This window comes from Ambystoma mexicanum, chromosome 11 (genome assembly GCF_040938575.1).
Source record: "Ambystoma mexicanum isolate Mex_15411 chromosome 11, UKY_AmexF1_1, whole genome shotgun sequence".
Classification (NCBI taxonomy): Eukaryota; Metazoa; Chordata; class Amphibia; order Caudata; family Ambystomatidae; genus Ambystoma; species Ambystoma mexicanum.
In genome coordinates, this window is record NC_090934.1 from 1,121,158,915 (window position 1) to 1,121,186,654 (window position 27,740).

At 46.0% G+C, this 27,740-nt stretch overlaps 1 protein-coding gene across 5 annotated transcripts in view; it reads right to left on the reverse strand.

Annotated features, from left to right (window-relative positions):
- SCAPER (S-phase cyclin A associated protein in the ER) overlaps window positions 1-27,740 on the reverse strand; it is a 4,210,252-nt gene that overhangs the window by 3,811,373 nt on the left and 371,139 nt on the right. For all 5 annotated transcript variants that reach the window (XM_069624455.1, XM_069624453.1, XM_069624454.1 and 2 more), the window contains exon 4: window positions 27,171-27,368. In XM_069624455.1, the coding sequence (XP_069480556.1) occupies window positions 27,171-27,368 (198 nt within the window). The remainder of the gene's footprint in view (window positions 1-27,170; window positions 27,369-27,740) is intronic.

A 27,740-nucleotide genomic window follows, 5' to 3' on the forward strand; every position in this document is an offset into this window, starting at 1 on the left:
TATGAACAATTGGACTTTAGAGTCAATACTGGAACTCACCAATTCCTCTACGCCAGTGAATTAACTGGTCATCAACGCGCCCCTGCGGTCGACGCAGGATGGAGAGCTCATCCTTCCAAACCTTCAGGTGAGACTAAGGAGGGGACATCAAGAGTGATCAGTGGGAAGACAACAGGAGTGGGGAAGGTGGGTTGACACTCAATTCCACGGGTGGTTAATTCCTCTTCTCCTTTGCAGAAGAATATTCTTGCGAGCCAGAAAAACTAGGCTGAGCGGGCCAGTCCAGTCAGTCATCTCGGCGCTACACGTCACGCTGGTGGAAATAACAGCGGCCCAGTTCCGGTCAACGCCCCCGTGGGAACCAGGTGAGCGTAACAATAAGCCTACTGGAGGGTCCTTACCAGTGCTTTAAGTGGTGTAAGAAATTGAGGGGGGGCCCTCGTTTGGGGGCGTGGCTTTCATTGTGGGCGTGGCCTAAAAGTACACAAATCATAGTAAGGTGTGCAAACAAATATATAAATGTATGTGAGCATTTATATGTTTGTATGCGTACTACTATGGTGTGTGTACTTTTCAAGCCATATTTTATAAACATAGCAATGTTACATATTTCTACGTTTATAAAAGGTGGCTTGAAAAGTGCACAAACCATAGTAAGTTACACACACTTGTGTGCTTACCTTACTATGGTTTGTGTACTTTTCAAGCCACCTTTTATAAACATAGATATTTGTAACATGTTTCTATGTTTCTAAAAGATGGCTTGACACGTAAACAATTCAAGGCATCTTTTATAAAGCGTTGATGACGGATAAAACAAACCGCAAGGCTTTATAAAAGATGCCTTGAATTGTGCACATTTCAAGCCATCTTTTATAAACATAGAAATATTTCTACCTTTATAAAAGATGGCTTGAAACGTACACAGTTCAAGGCATCTTTTACAAAGCTTTTCCGACGGAGAAAGGAGCCTCGGGCTCAGTGATCTATCTGCTATGAGCAGATAGATCACTGAGCCCGAGGCGTCTTTCACCCTCTGCGAACCCGCGGGCTCCATGATTTAATCTGCATATTAGATCACGGAGCCCACGGGGGTCAGTGACCTGGGGAGGGAAAACAAAGGGACAGTAACTTCCTCCGATGACCCTGATGAGGGGTCATCAGAGGGAGTTACACTAATTGACAGAAGTGCCACCAGCCTCAGCGTCGCTGTGGCTGGCTGGCACTTCTGTCAGCTTGGCCGACATAATGACGGGCGCATCTCCCGTCGCGGCTGCGGCGGGATAATGCATCCCGCCAATGTTGTGTGGGATGGGGGCCCCGGCTGGGCCCCGGCTCAGCCCCACTTTCTGGAGATTGCTGGGGCTCGGCCCCGGCAGGCCCCGGCCCACTTAAAGCACTGGTCCTTACCATAGGGAACCAAGCTGCACCTCACTGAGGAGGCCCAACAAGGCCGAAACATGTCTGGGGTTGCTTGTGTTTCCGTGCAGAGGGGACCTGGCCTAGCAGTTCGGGCTGGGCTGCTACCATTGGTGGCAGTACCTGACTGATTTGCATATGGCTGGACCCCTTTTGCAATGGTGCAGACCGGCTAAAAAACGGTGGTGTGGAAGGTTGCCCAGAGCAATGCCAGTGGTTCAGATTCATTCAAAACCTTCCACCCATCACTTTTGTGCTTACCTTACCCCCCGGACGGCAGCATTCAGAGATTGTCAATATAATCCATCTGGACAAGGTCTGCTTAGTGGCGGCTTTACCCAAACGCCTTCCAGCGTATCCTACAAAGAGCTGATCGTCCACTCTGACCCGGGACATGCATGAGATGTAGAAACTTAAAGCTCTCCTAGGATGCAACCTATGGAGGCTCTCCTCTTCCTTACCAGGATGCGGAGGAGGATAGAACGCCGGAAGAATGACCTTCTGGCTCAAATGAAAGTCCGACACAACCTTCGGAAGAAAAGAAGGACGCACCCTAAGGACAACCCTGTCCTTATGGAACACCGTGAAAGGTGGCTTGGCGGATAGTGCCTGCAACTCACTCACTCTGCGGGCGGAAGTAACCGCAACCAAAAATACAGTTGTAAAGGTCAATAGTCTCAAAGGACAAGAATGTAAGGGCTCAAACAGAGCACCCATTAGGAATTTCAGAACTAAGTTCAAATCCAAACCGGGCACCTGCAAAGATGACGGTGGGAACACATTAGTTAGCCCTTTGAAACTGAGAAATCAAAGGGATCATTATCTACACGCCAGCTGGGGACGCGTTCACGGCATTCTCACCGGCTCGCGGGGTACCGTTGTTTCTCCACCTTCCCGTGCAATACACGGAGTATATGACACTCATTTGGCTTCCAGATGTACCCTTTCTCTTGGCTGCTGAGGTACATCTGAGCCCAGATTGCTCTACGATCTGCACCAGACATGTTTTCATCATATTATGCCTTATAAACACCTTTGAATCGCTCTAATATGGACAAAGGGGGGCCCCGTTGGGCCCGAATAGAGGGTAGTTTACTAATATCTTACTGCTGGACTCTGTTTGACAACCATTCAATTTGTATGGACTTATTCACCTACTCTCAATTAGCTGGAGTCACTTACCTTTGGGTGTTCTTTTGAAACCTTTTGTAAAGCTGCAGATCGGCTCCTTTATGTGTAAAGGGTCATTGAAAAGAAATTGTTTTTGGGTCCTGAAGAAGGCTTTGGACATCAAAATCTTAGACACCAGCCGAAACGTCAATCCACCCAATGAAGAAGTTGCCCGATATTCATATTGGTGGTCCAATACATGTATTTAATAATATGATACTGTATCAGGATTTGTTACACTTCTAATATTGCCCGTAATATAGGCCCTATTGACGTAGACCCGTAGTTAGATTTACATGCATGTTGGGCTGACAAATAGTGGTCCTTTGTCCCATTCTTTGGTACAGTTTCAACGCTTCTTACATAGGGTTCTTCAATTATGCAATTTATATGATGAATTTATGATATTTCACAATCATTTAGTGTTTGTGGGACAACATGACTGTGTTCTTCTGTTTGTTTGACTTATTTTTGAACACGCATGTTATGTTTATTTTTCTCCCCCCCCCCCCTCTTTTCTTTGTGTGCACATTCCGGTTTTCAGTATTTAAAACTGATCTCATGTATCAATGTATGTATAATGATTTATTATTGATAACATGTTTATGTATGCAAACATATTCGGATTAAATACTAATATCGCTGTTTTTGAAAAAATTCCAATAGCAAGGGCTGATTATTTATTACTACTTTGTGTTAGCTATCTAATGGTTCAGATAATTGATATGTCTATGCAAGGTTGTGGATGGGAAAAATTGTCCACCTCAACCTTTATCATTTCCTGGTTTGACTTGGAAGCATCTTTGCTGTAAGTTGCAGCTATATGTTGGGAACTTCTTCTTGGTACAGGCTTGGCGGATAGTGCCTGCAACTCACTCACTCTGCGAGCGGAAGTAACCGCAACCAAAACACAGTTGTAAAGGTCAACAGTCTCAAAGGACCAAAATATAAGGGCTCAAACGGAGCACCCATTAGGAATTTCAGAACTAAGTTCAAATCCCAACCGGGCATCTGCAAAGGTGACAGTGGGAACACATTAGTTAGCCCTTTCAGAAACTGAGAAATCAAAGGGATCTTAAAATAAGAACACTCCTCAGACGAGCGCTTAAATATGGACAGCGCCGCCAGGTAACCCTTAATGGTACCCACTTGCAGGTCCTTGTGGGCTAACGAAAGCAAAAAAGACAGAACCACAGGAATGGCACATGAAAAAGGATCCACATTCATTACCCTGCAACAGTCGCAGAACTTTCTCCAAAAGCAACGGTACAGGGCCTTTGTTGCAGGCCTTCTGGCCGAAAGTAACACCTCCATCACGTCTACAGGTAGGTCCCAATCCTTGTACCTCAACCTTTCAGAAACCAAGCATGAAGATTGAGAGACTTGACCTCAGGATGGAGAACCCAACCCCCCACCCGTGAGAGCAGATCGTCTCGGTAGGGACGACGGCGTGGAGGGCAGATCGACAAGTCGAGAAGGTCCGGGTACCACACTCTCCTTGCCCATGCTGGAGCAATGAGGATCATTCGTGAACCGAACCTCCGTAACCTCCGCAGCACTTGCGGAATGACGGGGACTGGAGGAAACGCGTACAGCAGTGGGAAGGACCACTCCACTATGAACACGTCCCCTACGGCTCCTCTTGGAGGAAATTCCCACGAGCAGAATCATTTGCACTTCCGGTTGACACTGGTGGCGAAGAGATCCACTTGTGGGGTCCCCCAAAGGGCGAAGATCTCCAAGAGAACCTGCTGAGCCAGCTCCCACTCGTGAGAGACCGTGCTCTGCCTGCTCAGAGTGTCCGCCGCCTCGTTTTCGTCTCCGGCCAGATGAACTGCCGAGATCGAAATTTCCTGCTGGATGGCCCAGAACCAGAGCTGCATCGCCTCTCTGCACAGTGGGAGAGACCTTGCCCCCCCATTTTGTTGAGGTAGTGCATGGCCACTGTATTATCTGTCAGAATCAGGACATTCTTCCCCCGCACAGACGGCAGAAAAGACTTCAGAGCTAGCCTGATGGCCCTAAGCTCCAATAGACTGATATGGAGTCTGGACTCCGACGGAGACCAACGACCGCTGACTGTCAACTCGTTGGCATGAGCTTCCCATCCCCTGAGGGATGTGTCAGTCATGATTGTTACGTTACCTCCAGCCAGGGTAGCAAAAATGGAGCCCCCTTCATCAGATTGCCTCCGACGGCCCACCACAGAAGATCCTGGGCGACCGAGGGCGGCACCTGAACGGGATCAGACATCCTGCCGGAGGACTGCGACCAGTGCATCTGGAGAGCCCATTGCAGAGATCTCATCCGCTACCTGGCCTCTGGCACCAGTAGAATGCAGGATGCCATGAGGCCGAGCAACCTCAAGAACTCGAACACCGGGAGACTCTGGGCACGTTGAAACTTGTCCACCATCTGCAGAATGTGATCAGCCCTCACCTGGGGAGGCGAACACTGCCCCAGGGATGTGTTGAGCACTGCTCCAATGTACTGGAGCTGCTGGCTAGGTGTCAAGTGGGACTTCTTTAAGTTGAGGGAGAAGCTCACCCTGTGAAAGGAGTGGCAGGTGACTGACAGTTGATCCAGGACTTGCTCGGGAGAGCGCGCCCTGATCAACCAATCGTCCAGGTAGGGGTAGACGTGAATCACCCCTTTCCTGAGATACGCTGCCACCACCACCATGAGCTTGGTGAAGACCCTCGGGCGGAGGTCAGTCCGAACGGCAGGACCCGAAACTGAAAATGTCAGTCGCCAACCGCGAACCTCAGGTACTTCCTGTGCTTGGGATGAATCGGCACATGAAAGTAAGCATCCTTGAGGTTCAGAGACACCAACCAGTCCTGAAGTTGAAGGGCCTGGAGGACTTGAGAGAGTGTAACCATCTTGAACTTGTCCTTCCTGAGGAGCTTGTTCAAACCACGCAAGTCCATGTTGGGTCTCAATCCTGTCTTTTTTAGGGATCAAAAATAAGGGGAATACCATCCCTTTTTACTCTCCGCTACAGGCACTAGTTCTATGGTGCCTTTCTCCAGCAGGGATTTGATTTCCTGCGCAAGGAGCGGATCCGGACTCTTTAAGAGTGCTTCCCTGGCGGATTGTCGTGAGGCCGCTGCCGGAAAGGAAGACAGTAGCCGTGGGCTATGATCTCCAGAACCCACACATCTGAAGTAATGGCACGCCATTCTACAAGATGCTGTGCCAGCCTTCCCCCAACCGGCGAACCATGGGACATGACCTCATGACAGAGCTGAAGCGGCTGCGGCAGTGCCCAAGGTCAAAGAGGCAACTGCCCGAGCGGCCTTGGCACCTCGAGTACCTTGTTTTCCACCTCTGGTACTCCTACGTTGGCCCCTTTGACTGGCAGCTCCCCTCGATCTACCAAAGGACGAGTAGTATCGAAAGGAACCTCCCCTCCATTGCTGTCCCCTAGGACAATAAGGTGGAGGTTGGCAAACTGCAGCGCTCAACGACTTCGCTGCAGCTTTGGAGGTCTGCAACCTCTCAAGGCTCTTGTCAGCCTTGCTGCCAAAAAGATGCTCACCATCAAAGGGCATGTTGAGAAGCCGGGACTGTACATCAGGAGCAAACCCCGACTTCTGCAACCACGCAAACCTGCGCATCACGGTGCTTGCCGCCATGGACTGGCTGACACAGTCTGCCACGTCCAGACCCGACTGAACGGATTCACACATGGCATCCTTGTCATCCTGAACGAGGGCAAGAAAACCATCCCGTTCCTCCCCTTCAGGAATAGTTCAGCCGCCAAAGATACACAATTCCACAAAGTGTGAGTGAATTTTGCCAAGGAACAAACGGCGTTGACTGCCTTTAAAGCCATACCCCCAGATGAAAATACTTTTTTCGCCCAACCATCGAAGTGCTTGTCGTCCCTATCAGGAGGGATGGTAGGGTACGCCGCCTGCTTCGCTGGGGCCGTAGCCGCCTGCACCACCAAACTCTCCGAAGTGGGGTGCAAAGACAAGTAGCCGGGGTCGCCACTGGCTGGACGGTATTTTTTCGGCAACGACTTCTTCACTGCCGGGAGATTATCCGCAGCAGTCCAAGCCGCTGCTCCCTTCTTTGTAAGGCCATGTGAAATGGCAGCACCGGGTCAGTGGGTGGACCTTGGTCCAAAATATCTGTCAGGTCATCCTGCAGAAAATCCACAGGTGGAGCAGTCCACCCCAATTACTCCGTCACCCTCGACATGAGACGCCTGTACGAAGACTTGGCGTGTGTACCAGGCTCAGGCCTGCCAAATTTAACCTCCGGGGGGTTGTCCGGACCACTGGCATCATGCAACGATTGATGCAGGTCTTCCATCTGGCTATGACCAGACAACAGTTCGTCTGGAACCTCAGGAGGGACAAACCCTTCCACATCTGACCCTTCATCCACCTCTGAGATGAGGGTACAGAAAAAGGCTCAAACATAGGCCTCACTGACTTACTCAGTGCCTTCCTTGGGGTTTCCACTGTTCTCCGGGGCACCTCTAATAAAGCCTCCTCAAAAGGCGTCGAGGGCGTCGACGGAATCTGCGCTGACGGCTTCGACAACGGATTTGAAGCCGGAACCCCCAGCGTGTCCTTCGCCGGCATCGGAGCCGATGGCATCAATTACTTCCTCGGAGGCGGAGCCTCGAGAGAGCCCCTCAACGGACATGGCGTCGATGCCTTCTTAGAAGGCTTCACAGGCTCCGATGGCCTCAAGGGCGCCGAGGACCGGGACATGGAACGGGCATGGCTAGAGCGATCTACCTTGTCTGATCAGGACCTCGACGGCTCCTGATGATCGCGCCGACCACCCGAGCTCGAAGGTGTGCGAGCGGTGGCCCTAGCGCGTTCCTTGCTGGCTTCTCTCGAAGGCGCGGATGGAACGGAGCCCTGCGATTAAAAAATCGCCATCATCTTCTTGAGAAATGCGTCCCATTCCGCCGGAGATGAATGCTTGTTGGGACAAGCTACCCGACGAGGACGGGGAAGGCGACCGGTGACGGTGCTTCCGAGAGTGCCTAGAAGAGGCAGAGGAATGGCGGGAACCACTCCGGGAACGAGACCCCCTGGACTTATGCCGACGCGGAGAGTCGCCCCTCGAATCGTCGGTCGAAAGCCCAGCGAATTTCGACCATCAGGGTTTGGAAACCCTACCTGCAGTCAACTTCTTCTTACGCTCCCGCAAGGCCTTCAACGTCAAAGACTTGCATTCATCACAGTCATCGGTGGCGTGGTCCTCGCCGAGGCACCAGAGGCAGACATTGTGCGGGTCGGTAAGCGACATCTTGGAACCGCAGTCCCGACACTTCTTGAAGCCCGACCGCGGGGTAGAAGAAGAAGATATGATACTTCACAAACAACCACGTTCGAAGAACCGATTCAATCAGGAGAAGAACCGAGGCGCGCCGAGATTCCGAAGTGAATATGTTCGTGGAAAAAACGGAACTGAGGCTACGGGCGTCGTGCGTCCTACTTATAACATCCGGTGACATCGGCTCGACGGAGGCCCTCGAGGGACAGCGTATGGAGGTCATCGACGCAGACGCCGAAAATGTTACGAAGCAGCACAACTTTGGTGATTACCTGTCATAGATGTGGAATACGTTGGAGGACACAATCCCTTCAAAATACCTTTTAGAGTATGGACAGAGAGGCATTTTGCAATCCTTTTTGTGTTTCAATAAAGGTTTATGCTATGTTATGTTATTTGGCATTTATATAGCGCTCTATATATCATTGGTATGACCTCAAAGGCTGGTATGTTGAACGCCCTCGAGGACCGCAGTCCAGGTCAGTTGAAAGAGTACAGAGTCGAAGAGTACTTGGGTGCGTCTGTTAAGTGTGCAACTGATGTAATTGCTTGATGATAGCTGCATTCTAGCATTAGGTATGGTGGTATTGGTATCAGTTCATTATGTGCAGTCTGGCGGGTGGACACCAAGACTGGGTTCTGGCTGCGTTAGGCCTGTGGGACGCTTATATGTGCAGCTAGGCCAATTTCTTTGTGGGGTATAGCTGCATTTTATTAGAATGATGAGGTGTTCATGAGATAGTGTTTGTATGTGATCAGCTAGGCCAAATTGATCGAGGGGTGTAGCTGCACTCTATTTGTGTGATGGTGTAGAGTAGAGAGTAAGCATAGTGATATATGATATGATGGTTCGTCCACACAGCGACCAAACACAATGGGAGGGAACAAGGGAGAACGCAAAGACACTCCCATAGTCCGCAAACATCAACAATGTGAAGACTATGGGAGGATGCCCGATGATCTGTCTACTCTATCCAGCCTGACTAATGCATAAACCATGACAATGCGATGTTGATGCGACAAGCAAGATACTGTGTGTACGGTGTACAGTGCGTGGAACCAATGACCACTTTTGTATGTTTTGTGATGACCCGACTCCGTGAGAGTCCGTTGTTGTAATGTTCTTCAAGAAAACCAATAAAATGTGTTATGAAAAAAAAAAACAATGTGAAGACTAGCCACGGCACTTGGTCTAGCGACACCCAGACGATCTAAGTGCCAAGACACAGACAGGAGGGGACGGTACAAGAGGGCTGGAGGGGTGGGGTACGAGCGACATTGCGGGGGACCGGAGGTAGGGGCATACAGAAAGGGCATAGAGGAGCTAGGGGGCCTGGAGGCACAGAGATAAATCACAGGGACCAGGGGGTTAGCGGTCCACAGTGAAATCATGGGGGATTAGAGGGGACTAGGGGCACACAGGGACAACACGGGCACGAGGGGGTACAGGGCACACAGCAATATCTTAGGGGACCATGGAGGAGCTGGGGGACCAAGGGGTTGGGGGGCGCAGCGACCAGACGTGGACCAGAAGGTCTGGGCACACAGTGAAACATGAGGACCTGAGCGGTTATGGGGACACAGCGACATCAAGGGGAAATGAGATTTCATGGCCAAACTCATGAATCCCCTGTGTCCGCGTCTCATTCCTGGCTCCTCATACCACTCACAAGACCTCGACATTTTCAAACACTACCAAAGCTGAATTTGATAAGTCTATCAGTTAAAGCTTAGGAACGCTTTGGAATATGACAAAAATAGGTCTTCTATATACCAATATAGTGAGTCACCCTAAAGTAGGTTCTCCACATTATATACTTTTTGTGGATTACTAAAAACTGAGCCATCATCATACTGGTGTCCAGCATTGGTATGTCTATTTCCCTTATAATGTTATCCTCAAGGATTGACTCTGCCACCATTTTCCAAGATGAGTGAGACCGGTCATCGGTGGAGTCTAATATAGTAACAGGCTCCATAATTGATGTAGTGATTTTACTGGGCGCAACCTTCATATTACCAAGACATGCCTATTGACTCACTGGTAGTCCCCAAATAGTTCTTAGATCTTTGTTCCGGTGTGCCTTTGTTTTCTTCTTATGCTTTTTCATATATTTCTTAAGTCACATTTTGGGGGATTTACAGGGTTCACATCTGACCTCATCCAATAGTATTTTGTCTGTATCCCCCACCTCAATGTTATGGTCATTCAGAGAATCTCGTTGTATACGATATATGATATGATATGGCATATATAACGCGCCTATACACAAGTGTTTCAAGGCACGATGAGGCAATCGAGGGGAAACCGAGGGAAGACAGAAACAGCGATCCTACTAGGTCAGGTGACATTGAGATCGAGCAAGTGCAGGGGAGGGGGGAGCGGAAGTGCAGGTGGGAACGGGAGGGGCAGTGCAAGTAAATAGGATAACAGTAAGTAAATAAAGACAATAAATAAAAGTGCAGCCAGCTGGTGGCTAGTGCAAGGGTAAGTGCAGACATCAGGTGTCAAGGGCTAGTAGGGGCTGTAGTGATACAGAAACAGTCCCCGAGTGCAAGGGTTGCCAGGGGGGCAGTGCAGGTGTGCAACTGGCAGGGAGGGGACCTGGGCCAGAGATCAGAGGGTAGCCAGGTAACCAGTGCAAGTACAGATTCAGCCAGGAGATCAGCAGGGGAGAAGAGGAGAGAAAGCAGAAGCCAAGAGGAAGATCTTGAGGCGCTTCCGGAACCGGAGATGGTTTGCCTCACGTTTCAGAGCGGCAAGGAGGCTGTTCCAGAGGGAGGCCCCAGCAACTACCACCAACTCGCTGCTTGGAGAAGCGGCTAGCCCTGAGGGAGTTGGAGGCGGATGAGCTAAGAGCTCGAGAAGGAAGATATTTAGGAACCTTGTGGACAATGCACAGGGTTTTGAACTTAATCCTCGCCGCCACTGGGAGCCAGTGCAGAGATTTCAGTCCTGGAGAGATACGATCCCTGGGCTTGAGGCCAAGGACAAGTCTTGCAGTCCTGTTTTGGATAAGTTGCAGAGGGCAGAGAGTAGAGGCAGGCAGATTTAGAAAGAGACTATCAGGATCTAATACCTCTGAGGGCATGTCTTCTTGGGTCACTATTTCCTGTGTTCTTCTTTAGCCTCCAAGTCTCAGGTGTTTATTTCCCGCTGAGCCCTCCATCTACGTGCGACGCGTTGTAAAGTCAGGGTGTGGCGCATGAGACTGCAGAAGTGGATTCCTGCCTCAGAAAGTATTACACAAGATTAGAACTGGAGCTCCCATGCAAAGGGACAGCAGCAGTAGATGCTGCTGTGCACAGTGGGGGATGCCCACCCACTTTTGCCAACTAATGTTGAACCTTGGTGACCACCTAACATGCACTGCTAACCCCAAACCTAATGGGTACCATTCTATTTATTTATATAGCACCAGAGAGCGCAGGCATCAGGCCGCATGATGGGAAAAAAAACAGGAAACACATACAGTCAGAGTCTAATTCCAGGAGTTATTCGAATAGTGTCGTTTTCAGTCGCTTCCTAAAAGAAAAGAGATTACTCTCTCCTCACAGATCCAAGGGGAGAGCATTCCACATTACCAGCATACTTATTCTTCTTTCTTCCTTCTCCTCAGGCCTCCATCTAGCTATTTCTGTGCATTTCCTCCCTAACAGTGCAAGGAGTTCTTCCCCCAACCCAACCCAGCATATGACATCATTCCAACCACTAATTACTCGGTAAGGACCTACTCTCATGCGCTGCTCAGACCACCAGTGTGCTCCCACTTAGGGGACTCCCATTCCACTTATCTTTATCTAACGCTTTGTCCTTCTCCCTCTACCCTCCCTCTCCTTGCATGCTCCGTCAGATTCATTTTTAATGATCTTTACTACTTGTAACCTTATTGAAATTCAACTTGCTTCAATTTTGTATCCCTAATGAAACAATTGATTGGAATAATTGTCAATACCATGTCTTGAAAATTACCCCTTTAGGTCAAAACACATGTCGGTTACAGTAATAAAACACATGTTACCCTTCTCTAAACCAAGTTTTCTTTGCATCATTAGAGGGATCATACTCTCATCTGTTGGCCTCCAACCTTCTTCCAACCTTTACATAGCAAACAACTTTCAACTATGTTATTTTTACTTATATGATACAAAGACCAGCAATATACAGAGGGTCCAAGTGTGGCATGGAACATTAAAGAAAATGGGAAACTCCCTCATATGAATACATCACTGCAGTTGGAATTGTTTATTTGTTTTGAGGCCAGAGCCTCAGGATATTGTGTGTTCTGTACTGTCCTTTGGGACTTGGGGAAGGGAACCCCGGGTATTGCTCAAACATATATTCTTTTGGAACTCAAGGCAATCTTAAGACTTGTTATGAGAACTGCTTTATGAACACTATTCTGTTGGTTGCTGACATCCATACACGTTGTATAAGATTAGTTGTGAGGGCAAGCATAGGTTTTGGACACAGACAGATTCCGAAGTTGATTATATTGACTTTGACTTTCCTTACTTTTGGTATATTATGGAAATACCATAGTATAGGGCAAGATAGGTGTTTTTCCATCCTGTCATTTACTTTAATAAAAAGAGTTTGTTCTGAACTTTGAATTTGTTCTCGGTGTCTTACTCCAAGATGACCTCACATAGGTAAGATGCTTTTAGTGTCAATCTGCGGTACTGGAGTGGCTCCAAATTGTAATATGTGGCTAGGAAAGGTCTGGTGTATTCACAATGGAGCGGTTCTCTACAGAGGTTCATAACACTCCTAAGAAAGTTTAAGCAGTATGGGGCTATTTCATGGCTTACATTATTAATGATTATATAATGCTTTCATGCCACTGTAGTACGTCAGACTCAGGAAGCGGACAAGAGGTAATGGTAAAAACCTGTGTTTTATTAAAAGCAAGTGTATAAGGCCAAATGTAAATCTCGAAGATGTATCTTGGCCCTATCTAAAACGAAAAATAAATGGTTCTTCGTCAGTAAGCCTTACAAACTTAACAGTCCTCTGACCCAACGCCCAGTCTAAGCCAAGTCTGACCCTACCACTAATAAAAAAGACTAACACAGATGACCAGAACAAGTATTTAAAGGGTTTCCCTCTCAATAGCAGAAATGGTGGCTGGCTTCTGAACCCCACCCAAATGTGTCTCTGGATGTTTCTAACCCATGTGCCTGGTTGGATAATTAAGAGCTCTAATAAGAATGTGTTTTTGGTCTTCCTCATTTTCTAGAATAACAGTCTTGTCTATGGCATCGCAGGTCAGCTGCCTCCACCCTGGAGTATGTTTTTTCTCAATTGACCTTGGCGTCATATGCATCCCTCTCCACCTGGTTATATTGCTTCTCTCATCCCTTTTTTGAGGGATTGCATCTTCCACCCCCTCTTGGGCTACGGGCACTCTCGCCCTATGGTGGATTATTGCATCTCTCACTCCTTCTTGGGCTCGTTTGGATTTCACTCTGCATAGGGTTCTTTGGTCTTTCACCCCGCAGTGGGTTTCTTCACCCGCTCTTGGATCTGTATATCTCTCACCCCAGCTTGGGCCTTTTTTTGTTTTCCACCCGACTATTGCTCTATGGTCACCCACCCCGCCGTGAGGTTTGTTCACCCACTCTTGGGTCTGTATATCTCTTACTGCACCCTGGGATCTTTCAGCTTTCACCCCGCCTAGGGCTCTCTGGTCTCTCACCCAGCCGTGGAGTTTCCTTGCCTTCCTTTTTGCTCCCAGTAATAGCTGCATACCTTCTTTGTCGTAGTAGCGTTCCTTGAGGGAGTGAGACTCTTGGGCTGTCATGGAACGGAGATTTGGCCTCTTCTTGGGTTCCCCAAGTCAGTCTCCTCTTGAGGTTGGATGCTCGCTGGCTCATCTGCACTGTGGACTACTGCCGGTGGTCAACTGCTTCTGGTTTGGGTGGTGCTTCTCTGCTGGCTCGGTCGAGCCTGGCTGGCTCCACACTGTTTCGCGGAGTGCAGCGTTCTGCGGGGTAGTTTGGCTCCTGTGAGGGAACAGTAATGCGAGGCGGACAACTGCTTGTAGTTTCCTCAAGATTAGACATTTTACTAAAGAAAAGGGTTTCAAATAAATCCTTGCTTGTCCACTCTATCAGGGAATTCCCTACCTGGTCTAAAGGATAAGGGAATAACTTCCAACATAGATAAACTGGCCCTCACATGGACCTCGGACTTCAGCACAGTCAAGGCTCTGCAATCACAACTACACAGAGCACATGGGGAAAACTCCACTCTCAGCATATCTTCCTCTGTGCAGCCACGGCCATGCAGGTTTTGAGAACACAGGACCTTCTCAGAACCTGCAAGTGAAATCTGCTGTCTCCACATTCCGGCATCCTTTCTGTGATCACACTTCCTTGTGAATTGCCAGCCACATGCTCATCTACTACTACTATTGCCAGCCTTCCAACTCCTGCTCCAGCTGCTTCCTTCTCTCCCATTAGTTTCACTTGCCTGACCCTTGCAAAGGCTGTTACACCTAATTGCCTGACTACTATATATCCATGCCTCTTCAGCCCTCTTCTCCGTCTCAGTCCCTCTAGGATTCTGGGGCATGTAGAATACTTCATCAAAGTTAGATTGTTTTACTTCTTGGGTATTAGTAAGGGTACATTTAATGTCCTCAGTAATGTTAACAGAGGGACTGTAGGTTGTAACTTTGCTAGAGGAAGATGGTTTAGAGAAGACAACATTTCCACCATTCATTGTACTGTACCCTTGGTATTAAGGAGGGAATTTGATTTTAGAAACCAAAAAGATTCATTCTTTTGGTATAATATGCTTTGGTGATACAACCTTAGGGTTTACCACCTTAGATTTAATAGGAGGTTGAGAGACATTAAAATGGCAATAAGCCATAACCTCATCTGGCGCAGTGGTAAGCGTCTCCCTGTTAAGAGGAAAAATACTGTGTCTCATCCCACAAAATCTTCTCACTGCCGTGGGCCCTGCCTCCACCCAGCTAATCCTCCCACAGTACACCACCCTCATGGTTGGGATCTGGAAGCGTCTGCCTTCCCCTGGCCAACTGGCAGGAGACTTTAGGCAGGGTTTCAGTGAGGGATCTGCATGATTCTTCACACTCCTCCGCGGAAGATGCCTTCTTCGTCGAGCTGCTGTCTGACTCCTCCCTCCAGGAGGACGCCCACTCTGGTGGCTCACTGCGAGACGTCCTCTTCGCTTTCTGACTCCTCTGGTGTTGCTCCTGTGTCGTCTTTACATTTCAAGCTCAAACAAGATTGGATAATCCGTTGTTTCCATGTTTCCCATGATGAGCGTCTCATGCAGGGGTCAGAAACCACACTAGCCATTTCTAAAGGGTCATACATACAATTATACTTGTCAATCCCCATATATTCAAAAACATATGGGACTTTTCACATGAGGGAGGATGAACAAAATCCCTTTCTGTGGCGTCCTTGTCCTCTAAGAGGGAGTCACCCTCTCGTGGGATCCCACTTGAGCTGTCCCCTAGGGGGTGTTAAGCTTAGCAGGCTCACCTGCCTAATCCCAAAGGGGGTGGTTACCCCTTGGTGGAGAAGGGACAAATTCCCTAGATGTGTCACCCCATCCAGACTAAGGTCCCTTGGCCTATTCAAGTTTACACTGTTTAATCGGAGAACTGTTTTATTAATTTTGTATTTATCTTGTGCGTTCATTACTGTCACAGGTTACCCAAAGAACACTCCAACTCCCAGAATTGGTGAAAGTGTTTTTATTTAATAATCAAGCAGGGCGCGAGGGCCGTCGCTCACTTTCTCAACTAGATGGAGCATTTTCCACTCTAGCACAGACATCCGTATCCCACAGGTTAGTATCTGAAGCATTTTGATCTCTACTATCTAGTTGGTTGTAAATGAAGGTCTAAAGGTAATCCGGGATCTATATAAACTCCCTCCAGTCCCTCCTATGCTGGACCTACACTATCATCTCTGTTAGTTCTAAAGGGATTATAGGGTTGTGCCTTCCCTACATTCTAGCTCCCCCCTTGGTCTCACCCCTTTCACGCCCTAAGGTTTCCCTTCCTGTCCCTTACTGCTGTTCACTCCTCGCTACTGTCCTCCATTCAACTACACCCACCTTTTCGCCTACTCCTTTCTACTTCTTCCTTTTCTATCCCTCTGATGTATGGATCTCTCCTAGAGCCTACCGCCACCATTCAATGTTACTCCTTCCTACAGCTCACCTCTCTTTCCTCTACTCTAACAATACCCTCCACACCACAACTACTCAGCCTTCTTCACACCACTATTCTTCCCTTGAAAACACTGCTACTCCCTCCTCCACTCTTCCCCCAACAAAAGTGGTATCAATTATCACAATATTTTATTAAGATTCTAAATTTCATAAAACAATCATAAAAATGATCATCGTACATAAAACATATACATTATGCTTAAAACCTCCTAGCAGGGACACAGGATTGGTGCCACTGCGGTTTTGGTTGTCAAGAGAAAGTATTCACAAGTACTTGACCCTATAAGGGTAGTGGAGTCTGGTACTCACCAGTACATAGGAAGAATCCTTATAGAACACTTGGGATCAAGATGTTCAGCCATACTGTAGCGTAACCCTGCATTGATATAGAGAAGGGAGTAATAAGGAAACGCTAGAATACCTGAAGAAATCGGGAATCTGCAACATACAACTGAAAAAGCCCAAGATTCATTATTGGGAAGAGAGAGTTCTCCCCTAGGAAAGAAGAATTTTTTAAATTCCGGCACAAGACAATTTCCCCTGAAGAATGTCCTACATCACTGTATCTTAAGGACAGAAACTTGTACAAGTCGGGTTGTTTGTATTACACCAATAGGAAATAGGCCATTAGTAGTGTGACATAGGAATCAGAGTGTGAGTTGTACACACATTGTAAGATCCTTAAAGAACATCTGCAAACTTTACTCACTTATGGTATTTCTACTTGTGTGGTGTTAAGCATAATGTATATGTTTTATGTATGATGATCATTTTTATGATTGTTTTATGAAATTTAGAATCTTAATAAAATATTGTGATAATTGATACCACTTTTGTTGGGGGAAGAGTGTTTAGTGAAACCTATGTAAATATCGGACTGTCTTTTTGTTTATAAAAGTGTATGCTCACAGAGCAAGAGGACTGTTTTATCCCTACCTGTGACTCAGAACCGTTTTGAGAATAGACTCCCTCCTCCACACCACTGCTCCAACCCACAGTCTAGTTAGGCACTCACCTTTCACTCCCACAATCACTTTCCACTCACTCTCTACACTCCAACACTCTCATGCATTCACCCAGTTTGCATGCCAACTCATAACAGTACCACTTGCTCTCACCAACCAACCAATACCTCCCTTTTTTTTAAATCACCTCCACACTCAGTACTGCGGTTCTTCCTCCTGCTGGTCACTTGGTCCATCATCTCCTCCTCCTCTGACCTCACCTGAATAACCCACATCTTCCTGCTTCCTGTCCCCCTTCTTATCCTCCCCTCCTTATCCCATTGGGTCTCTTTCCTAGACCAATATGGTTCTGTCTTCCCCATCAGAAATGTGTTACAAGGATCTGCTTTTACAAAGGGGGCCTACGCTGCACCCCTTTTATTTGCACCAGTTTGCTGTGATGCAAGAATGGCAGCCTCCATTGGGTAATGTCAGAGTTTGTGTTTGGTTGCCTCCTTGCGGTGCATTCTCCGGTAGGTATTGGGCAATTAAATCTTGTGGTAAGACAACTTTTTGTCACAACTAACACAGCTAACATGTTTCAACGCACGCTTCTTAGCTGACGCCACAACAGACGTCATAAGATTATCAGCTAAGAAGTAATGTTTTTTGGACAATCTGACATAATTTTGTCCATAAAATGTATAACTCCACAAGTCAATTGCTCATTCACACCGAAAATCAAACAGCTCCACCATACCTCCATGTTGTCTATTTGGGTGCATATTTCCCAATGTGTAGCGTGCGTAAGGCAGAGATTGCTGTGCAGCCATTCACCAAATGTTTCGCGGACTCAAGAGCGTGGTTGCAAAAGCGGCATAGATTATCTGTTATTTTACTGTCTCGCTTCAGAGTCAGTATCTCTTTGGTTTTGTAAAGGTTCAATCGCAATCTGATGAATTGATCTCGGTGGTAGCGTGAAGGAAATTTGATTAGGTATTTTGGAAGAACACCAATTTCGTGTAAAGACAGTCCAAACTCACAAGCTGTCTTCATTTTCATACGTTTTTCCTCGTTAACGATCCAATTCCATCGGCGAATCCGCTTTTTTGCAATTTGTGGCATGTGTAACACTTGTTCCATAGGTATCTCTGCTTCCTTTAGTATCTTTAATAGTTTCTCTTCCCAGATGCTAAACAGGTCATTCAAGATGTGCGTTGGTTTCACTTTTAGAATCTCATAGGGTTTCACTGTTGGGTAAAGTCGCATCTTGCGCAATGTTGTTATAGATTTCCACAAGACTGTACCGTATAGTGATTCTATACTTAGCTCATGACGAATGGCGATCACTGATACGCTTTGGGGGAGTTTCAACACTTTACGCCAGAGTATTGCTTCTAGCTGAACCCAAAATTGTGCGTTGATGTTCCATCCAGCTTCGCTGCCAAAGGTTATTGCAGGGACTACTTTTTGCAGATAGAATGTTAATACCGAAGACAGTGTAAAATTGCCGAACGTGGCATGCAACTTGGCTCCTTGTAAGACAACATCTGCAATCTTGACAGCAGGTCTTGCTTCCAGCTCCATTCCCGTATTGATGTGTTGAAAATAACTCCTAGATAGCGTATTCTATCAGTTTGTTGCATGGGTTTGTTGTTTACCTTCCAGGTAAAAATCTTGGATCGAAGTTGAAATTTCCAACCAAAGGATATCTTTGATTTTTGTATTTTTCGTCAGATAGCGCTGTAAGTAGTCTTTGTAGGCCTATTTGTGTTTGATATAAGAGCACGATATCGTCAGCATAGATAACCCAGCTGATTTGCTCGCCGTTGACTTTTGGAGGGAAGGTCCTTGGTTGCATTAAGGCCTTTGGTAGATCTGAGATGAACAGTTTAAACAGGAGTGCCGCTAAAGGACATCCATGTTTCACTCCCTTTTCAGTCTGTATTCCTTCCGTTAAGTCTCCTTGTTTGTTTAGCCTTACTCTGATCGATCTGTTTGAATATAATGCCATTATTGGCTGTAGTAAGTTGTCTGGACATCCCCAGGCTTTCAGTTTACTCCATAAAGTCTGTCTACTAATACAGTCGAAAGCCTGTTTTAAATCAATAAACGCAAGAAATAGTTGCTTGTTGTTCTTCAGAGCTTCTAATTTAGCTATGTTGAGTAACATCAGATTTAACTCGACTCCTACTCCTTTGGTAAAGCCCGTTTGCCGCTTATCTGTCACCTTCTGCCCATTTTGCCAATTTTTCTTGCAGGAATGTTGCAAACACTTTACCCACGGTATCAAGAAGGGCAATCAGATGATAGTTTGCAGGATCGTTTCGATCGCCCTTCTTGAACACCGGCACAATCACTCCTTGTCTCCAGGTGTCTGGAAGTGTTTTGGTTCCTGCAATCTGCTCAAACAAGATCTTGATGAAAGAAGCCCATTGCGATTTGTTTTGTTTGAGTGTTACATTTGAAATGCCATTAGGACCCGGGGCTCTTGAATGTTTTAGTTTTTGAATGGCCTTTTCTATGTTTTCGTGTGATTCCGTCACAGACCAACTCGATGTTATCTGAGGTTAAGATGACGTTTCTGTAGGTATTTTAGTCATGAAGACAGTCGAGAAATGTTTGACCCAATTTGCTGCGTTTACCCCATTTGACATGGCAAAAGTTTGCTTTAACTGGCCGGTATTTATTATTTCCCATATGTGTCGGCTATCCTTTAACAAAATTTGCCGTAACATATTTTCGGCTTGATCTTGATCTCGGATTGTGTTAAAGGATTTAAGCCAGTTCCGGTAACGTTGGCGTCGTTTTTATATCAAATCTGTGTGGTCTTTAGTTTTCGATTTCCTTAAGAGTCTGAGGTCTTTTGCCAGTTTTTTTTTGTTGCTTCACCTACTGTAGTACTGTAGGGATGTTCTGGCAGCAGTATCTCCGTTTTGTTACCAATGATTTTTGTTTAAAATTGTTGCAGCAACGGTTCATAATTTACTCCGATTCCATTTTCTTTACAGCACTCTATTGTGGATGTCAAGTTTATTATTTGGTTTACATTTATTCGAAGTCTGTTGTTTCCATTATTTATGGCAAGGGTTGGAATGTATCTAACAGGACTGTCTTCTCTGGGCCACTGCCAGAATAGCATTAGGGGGTCGTGATCACTTTTCAGCGTTTTTTCTGTTGTTAATTTGACAATTTTGTAATTAAGTGTCTTAGTACTGGTGCCTCTGTGCCATGTTTTTGCAGCTGGGATGTCACCTGTAATACATCAGTTTAACATTTCACATAGTCTCAAGGCCATCTCATCTGACCAGCGTTGGCCACGATTTATCCGAGTTTCTGACTGGTTAGTTTCTGTTGCAGTGATCAGCATGTAAGCTTCGTTGAAACATGAGAAGTTTAGATCACCACAAATTAATATAAATGGATCTTCAAAGATCAATAATACTTTATCAATTTGTTTGATTACTGCAAAAATGAATTAATTTTGTGAAATCATTGCTGGATTCCAGTATAAATTTATAATTGATAACTGTTTTGGATTTGATAAATTCAGGTTACTTTGTTCCAGAGTAGTAACTTGTATAAATAAATTTGGGTTACAAGAACTTAATACTTTCCAGCTGTTGTTGTGTTTAAGCATGGTAATGAATCCTGAATATAGACGCCCAAATAAATGTCTTCCTGCAGCATTTTGGTATATTGAATAACAGTCACAGGTTGGAATTGCGCGCAGCCATGTCTCTTGAAGACAAATTATGAAATTATTGTCGTTTATCGGAGAGTTGTCTTGAAGCAAACGGGTAAAGCCTCGGGTGTTCCAGGACGTCAGCAGGTGAGCAGCCTTAGTCACTTCCTTTTTATGCTAGTTGTGATTTTGATGAGTTGCCTTGTGTCGGGTGTGATGGGGGTTAGACTACTTTTGCTGCTGTTGCACGGTAGAATCAGGAAGGTCATTAAATCGATTCCACTGGTCTTGCCTTCTTAGTTCGTGCGAAGTGTGCGTTGTTTGCAATTTTTCTCTCGCTGGGTGCATCTCTTCCGGATCCATGTGTGGTTCAACATCCAAACCAAAGTACATCAAATCGTCTTTGGCTTCTATTATGGATTTTGCGCCAAATTTTGATCACATATGCAGGATTACCCAGTCTAAACGGCTTTCCGATTTATACTCAACGATCGCGATGCCATCTGATTTTATGGTCCAGAGAGCAGGAATACTGTACAGTAACTTCATTATGTTATTCCTGTTTAGATTCACCTCCTCGTTTCTTTCTTCTAAGATGTTCTCTAATTGTATTTTCCACACTTCGTTTTTTGAATTTGCTCTTTGCCTTTTCGCAGATTTTGTTGCTGAGAATTCTTCTTTTAACAGTTGTCCTTTTGTTTGTCTAGGATTTAATTTTGAAGATATCTGGGAAATCATGTGGATAATGTCTTTTCTCGGTATCTGATCTTTCTCTTTGCCTTGTCCACTGTCCATATTACCTGATTTCACGTTCGATCTCTCAGGTTTAATTCATCTTCTTTAAGATGGTCTTTTGATAATGTTTTTAGAATTTTCAGGTCTTTGGACTGCGTTTCTTGTCGGCCTTGCTTTTTATTTCTATGACAATTTCCACCTCTTCATCTACGGAATAGGTTGAAGATTCACATAAATCAATTGAGGTCCCGGAGTTTGACACTTCGGAATCTTCAGCTTCTAGTCTAGGTCTTTTATTTGATTTTGAAGTTATTTGAGTCGCGGCTGGCTCAGTTTGTTCAAGAGCCAGTTGGTTAGATGTTTTCCCAGCCTTATCGTTGCGATCAAATAGCTTAATCCGAGGGGGAGATGTAAGATTTCGAATAAACTTTTTCGCATTACTTGTTTGGGCTCTTTTTGCTGCTGGTTTTCTATTACTTTTTCGAGAAGGATCATTTGGTTTGGCTTTTGCGGTAGAGTTTAAATCAGCTGGTTTCAGTATTGATGAGGCAGCTCCAGTAAAAATTCCAACTGAGGCTTTATTTGTTGTCATCGGCTTTGCTTGAATCAAGTACCTGGTTTTTCTTTGTCATTTCCAGCTGGAGTTGCAGTTTGAGTTCACTTGGCATATGTTACGCTCACTTGACTCCCACGGAGGCGCTGGCCTGGTTCGCGCTGCTGACCACTTCTAAGGTGATGCGCAGGGTTCAGAAAACGGACTGGACCGGGCCCCCAAATCTGGCTTGTCTGGCTCGCAGAAGTATCCTTCTGTAGGTGAAAATAGGGGATTAACTGTCTGCGGGGTAATGCAATCAGCCTCCCACTTTCCCCTCTCACCCTCCTCGAAACCCTTCTGTGCTTCCTCGTAGCGTCTCACCTTAGGGTCTGGAAGGACGAGCTCTCCATCCTGCTTCTGATGCAGGGGCGCGTTGGTATCCAGTTACTTCACTGGATTTTCGGATTGGTGAGAACCAAACTTGCTTGGCTTCCAGGTAAGTTTTTTGATAAGAGGTTCCCCTTGTGTCCATGCATTAATGTACTAATGCTAGTGTCTTTTTCCCCATAGGGGCCGGGGTACGGAATGCCGGGGAACAGGCACTGACCCGAGATGAGAGGTGAAATCCTTGTAGAAATCAGGTAAGTCTTTAATGAGCGTTTTTTGGTAATGTCGCTCATTAACGCTGATGTCTTTTTTTCCCCTTAGGGGCCAGGGTCCGGAAATGCCAGGATGCTGCGCGGACCCGAAATGAAGAGGGAATGAATCAACAGGTAAGTCTTAACATGGAGATTTAGCTTTCCTTATTCCCTTCTCTCTCTCACCTTTTGTTCTGGTCTTTTTCTCCCTAGGCGCTGGGGCGTGACTGCGAATCCGGATGATCGCTGCTGAACATGGAGGCGCCCTGTAAAGGTGAGTGGAATGCGGCGCTGCAGCGATCGACGCAATGAGCTTTTAAATAAAAGTTTTCCTTTTCAGGGTTGTCGGCGAGATGTCTCCGGGATGCGGATTTAGCAGGTAAGGACTTTTCCTTCTTCTGTTCTTTTCTTCTCTTCCTTTGCAGGTGATCCAGGATGCTGGCAGGCGTGGCAGAAGTCAGGATGCAGGAGCAGACACGGTGAGCGTCCAGCTGCTAGATGCAGAAAACGCGAAGCACGTGTGGCTGTTCGGGCGGGGTTTAAATAGCCTTGGAAGAAGTTCCAGGTATGTATCCTTCCTCCAATCAGGTATGTATCCTTCCCCGACCACGCCCGGATGGTAAATTAGTCCCACAGGTAAAGTAGTTCCTTTCAGGCCTCAAGGAGGCCGGGATCCTGCAGCATGGTCTGCATCAGGTAAGTGCACCCAAGCACTCCCATAATGAGCCTGGCGCCTATGGCGCCAGGACTGATGTCTTTTATGAGCCTGGCGCCATAGGCGCCAGGACACTGTCCAAAGGGCCCCTATATGGGGTTGCTGTGTCCTTCCTTGGGGATTGGATGTCCGCTTTCGGGGACGCAGGGCTTGAACCGGCTCCCCGGGAGCGGGCATCATGGCAGCGTACAGCGACGCCTGTTCCAACTTTCTCTGGGGGTATCCTGCCAGCAGGGCTTGGATGTTCCTCTCTGGATCGTATATGCTGGGAGTCTTTATTTCCTTCATTTTGCACAGCAGATGTTTTAGATTTTGTGGTCGTATTGATAGCCAGTGGAGATGTGACACTGGGTAACAGATTCGTTTTCACTGTCTCTGCTTGACAGTGACATATGTAAAGGTTGCATGCTTGTCGAGTGGATACATTGTGTCTCATCCACTTCGAGCATTCAATCACGGCTTCGAGTAGGTCTGTCTTTTCACAGGCTTCACGCTTTGTTATCTCGTTTATATAAGATTCCCATTGTCTAGATGTTTCTGTTTCATAATCAATTCTTTGCGTGAGGCTTTTAGTGAATTTTTCTAAAATCAACAGCTTGTTGTTAATCGTTACTAATAGTGAGCTTTGATCTTGAATTGAGTCATTTATTGTCTCGTAGAACTTCATCAAAGGTAATAAAGCAATCGAGGTTGCCGCAAGTACATTGTTATGAATCTGCACACTGGCGACTGTTGACAAGTTTTCTTTGATATTTAGCTCTCTTTCGGTTTGGCCAGTTGGTAACAATGTTTGCGGACAGGCTGTTGTGTTTACTTTCACGTGATCCTCTTGTAACATGTTTTGAGGATTCCGATTTACTTCGACTCTAGATTCCACTTGTTGTTTGGTAATTTGCGGTCTAGAGTTTGAGTTTGCCATAGTTTGTCCAGGCAGTGGCTCTTGGATCAAACTTTGGGACATGTTTTCTTTTGAGGGTGCATGGCTCATTTGAGCTGTATTCTGTTTGATCCTCGGAGTGTTAGCATATTTCTTGATGTAACTGGCTTCCAAGAGTTCTTGTATACGTAAGTAATCGGCTTTTAGCCGTTCAGTCAATCGTGCCTCACCAGCAGCAACATCAATTACAGCCGTACATGGCAGTGTAAGTGAAGTTTTTATGGAGGACACTTTTGGGGCGTTGTTTCCACTGGCTGTCTTTGTTGTTGATTTAGAGATTGTTCCACCTGCCCCTACAACTTTGAGTTCGACTTTTTGCCGTGTGTGTCCTCGGTAGAGGGGCTCTCAGACTTTTTGTGCATTTTTAGGAACTTTGGATTTCACCCTAAGTTACCCAGGGTAATCCAGACGTGGCACACTTGCTCACTGTGCTTAACAGCTTCACCTCACTGATGAGGCCTGACTAGGCAGAAAACAAGAGTCTGGGGTTGCTGTTCTGTCAGGAATCCGCTTAAGTTAGCTGCTAGGGCATCCCACACACGAGCTACTAAGAAACCGCCCATATCCACATCTAGGGTCACCCTTAATCCACACCCATGCTATGACTCATCCAAAACGTACTGGTGGGCATTGTAGTGCACGGAAAAGGCATTCACACTACAGTCAGAGAGCACTGTTCCGTGCGCATTGGGGGTGATCCTGGAAACGATGGAACCCCTATCATACCATACGTCACACACTCGATTGGGAAACCACGGCTCTCCCAGTCACGTGACACAACAGTCTTAAAGACTGCCTTTGCTTCTGTCCGGTGCTTCTGATTGCAGTATTTTTCTGGGAACCTTCTTGTGTTTTTGTCTATCCTGTTTCTCGTTTACAACCAGTGCTTTGCCTTTTGACCTTGCTCCTGCTTGCTCCCTTGTCAGCTGATCCACGGTACTCGATCCTGCTCTTCAGGCACTCTCTTTCTCTTTACTCATTATAAGCTATTGTTACAGGCACACGCTCACTCCTCGCAAACGCTTCCATTGGGCTTACAAAAGGAGTCCTACTGGTTGTAACCATCATCTGCTATCAACCCATTCGGGGATTCCTTCATAATAAGGTCAGCCCGCTAGCAACCTTGTTCTATATTAGTTCTCCTGTCGGGTTGAATAATAACCTGTACTTTTGCTTTGCAGCTGGTGGTGTCCGGTGGTGTGTCCCTTAATCTTCTGGTTAATAGATCCCTCTGCTTGTTATTTATACATGACAGAGGGGTACATTGGTAGGAAGAACTCGTAATCTACCTTACGAGTTCTGCTGCCTAACTCGGTTCACCTGCTTCTGGATATATCCACGATCAGAGACAGCCCAGATGGTGAGTCCTGACATGTTGGTTCTCTTGTTCAGAGGACAATTGCCTAGCATTTTGGTGCTGGACTGCCTTTCTGGGTAGGATAAAGACTGATGTGCAAATGGATATTTGTCCTCTGTGAAAGGTACAGTGAGCTACAACGTGGTTGTAGACCCTCCTTAGTGGGCACTTTCCTATAGAACAGGTTATTTGGTAGTGTTAGTCATTGGTAGAGTGGCTCACAGACCTTTTTGTGTATCTTTTATAAGCAGCACATTTTAACATGCAAGGCCTATTAACAAATCCGAGGCATATTAACTAATTCGATCTTACTAGTGATGTCCTGTGAATATACTTCACAACAACTATCAATGTGTGAGTTGTTAAAACCATTCATTTTTATAGAGGCAGAACAATTACAGCAGAGGGCGAAAGATCAGTCTCAATTTGTAATACAGTGTTAGGGGTTCTGTGAGGTAGCATGGGAAGGCTTTTGAGGAATTTATTTTAAACCCTCGTAATTGATGCGATACTTGAAACTAGGGTTTTATCCAGAAGGCACATTTCAGTCTCCCTCAGTAAGGCAGTTATAACATTGTTTGACTTTTAATAGTGGCAGACGGGTACTATACAATAAAACATACATTATATTTCCCAGAAAGTAGTTACAAGCCCTACAATTCTCCACAATGGTAGAAACAGAAGTTATCCATCCCCTGAAACAGATGATAATCAGAGCGCTATGCTGTTATTTTACGCATTCATTATAACCTCTACCATTTATCAAATCTCTGTGTCTCTGGGTTAGAGGGGAGTTGGAAAGGGCAGACACTGTAGGAGGAGTGGCCTGTGACCTTTCCCAAAGCCTGTGAGTCACTGAGTCAAGAGCTGGGTGTTTGTGGTCAAGAGGTGGGGTTCTCCATCTTGTGTGTAAGAAGTACAGAAGAGTGGTATTGTCGTGTTAACAATTTCTTGGTCCTGTAAGCCTGGTAGAGTCGTGTGGTCTAATACCTTGGCCACCCTATGAGTGTATGTGTAAGAGGTAGAGCCCTGGCTCCTTTTGGCAAACTATTCTACCACATGTGGATTATATTGGCTGAATGTCCTCAGCTGGTTCAGTTTCTCACCTAATGGAACCCTGGAGTTGGGCTCGAGGAGAAAAGAAGGCATCTTTCAAGTACAAAAGATCTACTAGGCTAAAAATATTTTGGATTAGTAGATTCCAGTATTACATTTGCCACTTACTCAAGCTGTTACCATAACTGACTGTAGAATTTACATACTATATATTGTCCAGCGATATTTCAAGCAAATGTTATAAAAGTATTGTTTTGAAATTCCTTGTTGCTTTAATTGACCGAACCCATTTAACTTTGACACAATGTAACAAGTTGAAAGGGTATTGCCTCCATCCAAGATCGCAGAAGAATTTTCATCACACTCCAATGTGCCGTTTAACAGGTCCTAAATTAAAGTAGAGACAGTAGCAAACCAAAGCATTGTGGACAAAGCTCTTCTAGTTATGAGCGTTTACCTTGCACTCCACCACACTTTGATCGGATTCACAGGTCACGTAAATCTCATCTACTGCTCGTCTTAAATTATCGAACAAAAAGGCCCAGTATCGAGCTCGCAGATCGACCTTTCGAGGGTGCCTAGTTTTCGTTGGACTTTTGTCAATATTTTTGTCACCCACAGTTGATGACGTTATTTTAAGGTCCAGCACAGCATTCTGCAGAGAAACAATGGTGAAGCATAAATGCATTATTACAATATTACAACTTTAAAGGTTTTATACATAATCATTCATCGATACTCAATAGAGGATGGGATAGTAGACAACACATTCTCTCCCGCTGTTCACTCAAACTATGCAATAGCCATGTTTCTTTAAAGACAACAGAAATGAAGTGCAAAAAACAGTATAAGATTTTTAAGCATACTGAAATAACGACAACCTTTTCCAGTGGTTCCAATATGTTTGATACCTTTGAAGACAACTTGGGAGGCAAGGCCTTTACTACTTTAGTGCTTTTGCAAAAGAAAATGAAAAAATAATAAAGATAATTATGAAGTCAGAGTGCTCATTCTAAATCACACCAGA